Source organism: Octopus bimaculoides, chromosome 4 (genome assembly GCF_046866305.1).
Source record: "Octopus bimaculoides isolate indiv1 chromosome 4, ASM4686630v1, whole genome shotgun sequence".
NCBI classification, from domain to species: Eukaryota; Metazoa; Mollusca; class Cephalopoda; order Octopoda; family Octopodidae; genus Octopus; species Octopus bimaculoides.
In genome coordinates this window covers 5,855,563-5,860,906 of record NC_142931.1, presented here as the reverse complement: position 1 = coordinate 5,860,906, position 5,344 = coordinate 5,855,563, and the positions used below count along the sequence as shown (strand labels likewise).

At 38.5% G+C, this 5,344-nt stretch overlaps 1 protein-coding gene across 1 annotated transcript; it reads right to left on the bottom strand.

Moving 5' to 3' along the window:
* Window positions 1-2,992: 2,992 nt before the first annotated feature.
* On the bottom strand, window positions 2,993-5,036 carry LOC149135891 (uncharacterized). Its single transcript, XM_089350032.1, has 2 exons — window positions 4,998-5,036; window positions 2,993-3,529 (listed from the first exon to the last, which is right to left on the bottom strand). The coding sequence occupies exons 1-2, from the start codon at window positions 5,034-5,036 to the stop codon at window positions 2,993-2,995; spliced, it is 576 nt and encodes a 191-aa protein (XP_089206158.1).
* Window positions 5,037-5,344: the final 308 nt, after the last annotated feature.

Here is a 5,344-nt window from a genome sequence, read left to right as displayed (position 1 = left end):
GCGGTTGTCAAGCAGTGGTGGAGGACAGACACACACGCACGCACGCACGCACGCACGCACGCACGCACGCGCATGCATGACGAGATTCTTTCAGCTTCCGCCTACCAAATTCACTCATACAGCCTTAGTTGGCCCGAGGCCATAGTAAAGGACAATAGCCTAAAGTATCACGGACTGGGACTGAACCAGGAACCATACATATACATATATATATATATATATATATATATATATATATATATATATATATATAAAAGAAGGTTGTGAGATCTAAATAGTCAAGGTAAAACATTTGCTAAGCCCATGATATAGACAAGTTTGTGTAGATATCACAAGAGGAGACGATAATCAATCACTGAAGTTCATTAATTAATGCATCCAATACACTTGGTACCACATTGAAATTACGCACAGTTTACGATGAGATAACTGCTATTCTACAACTCCAGTATGTAGCAACAAATGTTGCTTATTGTGCGATAATTAAGTCTGTGAATGAAAGGAATGGAATAGGTAGTTATGTGCACATATTTGATAAGGAGCACAAAAAGCATATTATGTATCTTTAAAGTATCTGATATGAAAGAATACGAAATAATTAACACCTTAAAATTACGTGATATGCGTTCGGGACTCCTTTTGAAACAGGTGTAGGGCATAAGTACCTATTACATTCGTTTCAGTTACTGTCTTTAGGCTGAAACGCAGAAAATGATTCATATTCATATATATGTAAATATAATTCTCTCTAATATCTTTTGTTGATATTTTATGATTTTATGACATAACGTGAAAGTATTTTACGTTTTCTAATCCATTGTTGACCAGTTATTATTATTTCATATAATTAATATTGCTTTCTCGTCGATGGTAAATCAGCTTCGCGAAGAGTAATCATGAAACTCTATAGTAACACACACGCACACGTGTATGTGCGTATCAGAAGGTAAGGGGATGTTTTCCTCTTTAGGTTACACTTTCAATTTATTTTCCGTATAATGAGGCAAATTAGTGCTGTTTATCGATTTCTTGTACAAGTAATTTAACAAAAGGGTTTTCTCTTTGAGCACGGGCAACCATTACAGAGCACATTGGCACATCAGCTCCGTCACTAATATATCATTTTAATTAAAGAATGATGTTATACAATGCCATGAGATATTTCAACCAGCAAGCACCGGAGACATCAAACTCTCGTAAACTGATTCCTTTCTCTGACCAAAAACTAATTAGAGTATGGGATATTTTAATGCAGCTCAAATTAAGGCCACGAGTTTTAAAAGAAATTGATAGTTTAAATGCATATTAAGTAAGAGAATTCAATAAATGGCTTGTGTTTACTGTAGGAACTCTTATCAAATGAAACTAAACAGTCATAATGTTCTGTTGTAAATGTTTCTGACAATTACTCATAGCTTATGGTGAAGTCTAGGTTGCATGGTTAGACGTTAACTCCGAAATCCTGTGGCTTTTTACGAGGCAACTGAGTTTCCCGTCATATCAAAGGATCCAACCAAGACAAGCTGAGTGAAATTGGGTCGGTAGAAACTGTATAGGAGACAGTAGTGAAGGCCGTGTCTTTAACGTGGCCCTTAATTGTCCTCTTTAGACCACATCTTTGGTTTGTGAATAAAACTGACTTCTCCCTCTCCACTGTTTGGGTCCCTATAAAAGAGATCATATTGCCAGGCGGAAGGACAGGGATTAAGTCAATATAGATTGGACTCTGGCGAATCTTGAAGAGATATTAGTGTAGGTAGTTCTGCTGTTCCTATCTCCTTCTTTAAACAATTCGTACCTAAGAGAAATCGAATGTCCCTAAATAGTTACCTGGTCATTATTCCATACAATTTTAATTCAATATTCACGACAATCGTTCTTCCGTCTCAAGGTGCACTTCGAAACGTTAGACTTTATCTCATCCCATAGCAGCAACACCGAAAAATAGGGTCCACATTGAGCAATAGAGCCCACATTCGACCAATCTGCAGATTATGAACTAGAATATTGAAATATACAACGTGCTATTAGAGTTCAGTAATATATTTCAGTAGATATGTGTGTGTGTGTGTGTGTGTGTGTGTGTGTGTGTGTGTGATGGGCTTTCCTTTCGGTTTCGATGTATGAGGCACCGACAATCTACTTTTACCTTGTCAGTAATTAGGCTTACGTCGAATGTGACTTTTAAAACTTGCCAACGATTTGCAAAGAAGCCCACAAATGTTGCAAGTTTGAGGATTAAAGGTGACATATTTGAAGCCACTTTTCTCCTTTGCTTTGCCACCTAAGCCTGTTAATGCTGGCTGCAACAAAGTTTTTAATACCATTTTAACACAACGATCTCCATTTTGTTCCTTCTGATGCTGTTCGCTCAAAGGTGTTGTGAGCTATCTTCATCTCTAAGAGGTTACTCTTCAGCTTGTCCTTGGTTGACCAACATTCCTTTGTCCACTCTCAAGCTGGCTGTACACGAGGACTTTGGGCATTCTTTCGTCACTCATTCTGACGACATGGCCAGCCCCAGCGCAATTGTGATTTTATAAGGAAGCTCTTAATTTTACCAATCTTACTCTTGCTAAACAAGTTGGCATTAGAAACATTGTCTTTTAGTGAATAACCACAGATTCTCCTCAGACAGTCTTTGTGGAAGATGTCTAGTTGGTTAATGTGTCATCTATAGGGTATCCACGATTCTGAGCCATACAAGAGAGTAGTAAAAATGGTTGCTTTATAGACATGTACTTTGGTGTCAGCTTTGATGCTCCTTTCATTCCATAGGCGATGAGAGTTTGCCAAATGCGTTGGTTGCCTTTGCAAGATGGTTGACGCTTCCATCATCAAGGGAAGCGCTCATATTCACTTAACTACCAAGATGCGCAAATGACTTCACATAATTTAGGATTTTCCCATCAACTTGTATAGGAGTGTCAGGAAAATTGCGGACCGGTGGCCTCTGCTTGACACCTCGAATTTGTTTAGGAGTAGGGCATGGTTAGTGGATTACTTCCATCTTTATGCAAATGGTCAATCCAAAGGCTTTACATGCAGCAGAAAACCGGTCTAGAAGTTTCTGAGCTTCCTCTAAAGAGGTCGCTACTAGTGCAGCATCATCTGCAAAATGTAGGTCACAAATGACACTGATGCGTAGCAGTGTTCTGGCTTCGAAACGCTTATGATTGAAAAGTCCACCATTTGTTCGAAGCTGGAATTTGACACCACTTTCTATGTCACCAAAAGCATACCTCAGCATCACCGAAAAGACGAAGGGTGCAAACGAAACAGGAGCCATAATACAGCCTTGCTTTGTGCCGTATGTAACGTCGAAGGAAGCCGCAGATTCCCCACAGGACACGAAAACAGCCTCCATTCCCTCATGCAAAAAGCTGATAACATTCAGCATCTTGTCAGGTATACCAAGCTTTTTCCGAATTTCCCATAGTGCTTGCCGGTTAACAGAGTCGAAGGCCTTAGTAAGGCCAACGAACATCAAGAACAACTCTTGATTTTCCTCACGTACCCTCTCCAAGACCTGTTGGAGGGAAAAGATCATGTCAATAGATCAGAGCGAAATCCGCACTGTGATTCTGGGTAGATGTCAATTATAACGTGTTTGATGATATATATATATATATATATATATATATACACACACACACACACACACACACACACACACACACACACACACACACACACACATAAATAAATAAATAAATAAATAAACGTGTGTGTGTAGGCGTATGTATATCTGAATATATGTATGTTGGATAAGTTCGTTGGTTTCCGAATGCTAGAATATCAATTATTGTGTAAATATGGCAAACTGAACGACAACCCTTTTGACATTCAAAAACTTACATAAAGCTACATAAATAAATACAATAAAGAACCAAACAGAACTGGTTATTATTAGGGAAGCTAAATAACCCACATTTTCGTCCGTAATGGTTCTTAATTTCCGTATTTAAATATAATACCGAAGCACAATAAACAAAGGGTGAAAATACAATATTCATTGAAATATTGTTTAATTATATAACAGACAAAAAATCACAGAAATAGCAATATGAGAGAATTTGTTTAGAAAGGGCCTGAATGCAACGCATGTCATCATTCATTTTGGCTCGGAATAACCACTGACTCATATTGGTTCTGGGATATAAATAACCACGACTGACTCATGAATGTAATAAAAATAAAATCAAAACTAATGTGTGTGTGTAAATTTGAATATCTAGTTTCGGACATATTTCTCGTGAAGATATTGAAACAGTACATATGACATTTTGTCATAACACACACACACACACACACACACACACACACACACACACACACACACACACACACACACACACACACACGTGTGCACATGAGTGCGAAACGAGGTGAGGAAATTGGCATCCGGTTACCAAAGGTAGCGAAAGATGATATTTTTTTGAAGTTGGAAAGACTTCACAAACCGTCTTAGCAGCTTCATTAATAGACTAAACAGCTTTTAAGTGCTGCTAGTCACATGTAACTTCGTGCAACTAGTTGCATGACTAGGCTGTCTGTGACTAAACCGGCTTCATGTCAAGCCTGTTTGGTGTGTCGGATGGTTTGGGGATTCGTAGTGGCTCTTGGATCCGTGAAAGGTTAAATGAACTCAAAAGACTCAACAGTTGACTAATTACAGGAAATCTATAATGTGCATGCACCGGAATTAAAAATTTCTGGTTTGCTATCCAGGTGTGCATTTGGGGACTTTTTGGAATCTCACCTGTGGCGAAGGCAATGCAGGCAAGCGATACAGAACTCTAATAGAAAGATCTTATGTCTTTTGTTCATTGAGTTTATAGCAAACATTTGCACCGAATTTATATTGTCAATTTTTTTCAAAATGTCGGACTCGTCCTACATAAACCTTCACTATTGAAAACGAATTTCTACAGTCTAACAGCTGTGAATGTTGAAGTCAACGAGAGATTCCATTGTATACACTTTTTATCGTTTACTTGTTTCCGTTCCTGGGCTTCGGTCTCAGGCCGGGGCATCATCCTGAGGGGTTTAGTCGAATAAATCTACCCCAGTATTTGTTTCTAAGTCTGGTATTTTATTGATATCTTATGCTGAACTTCTAACTTACGAGTACGTAAACAAGCTATCACCGGTTGTCAAACTATTGTGAGGGGACAAACATAGAAATACTCTTACACATACACCACGACACGCTTCTCTCAGTTGCTGTCTACTGTACTCAACCCATGATGGTGGCCGGCGGGAGCTATAGTAAAAGAAAAAAGAACACTTGCTCGATTTACTCGTTTTCCAAATCAATTTTCCCCATGGAATTTATTTAAAA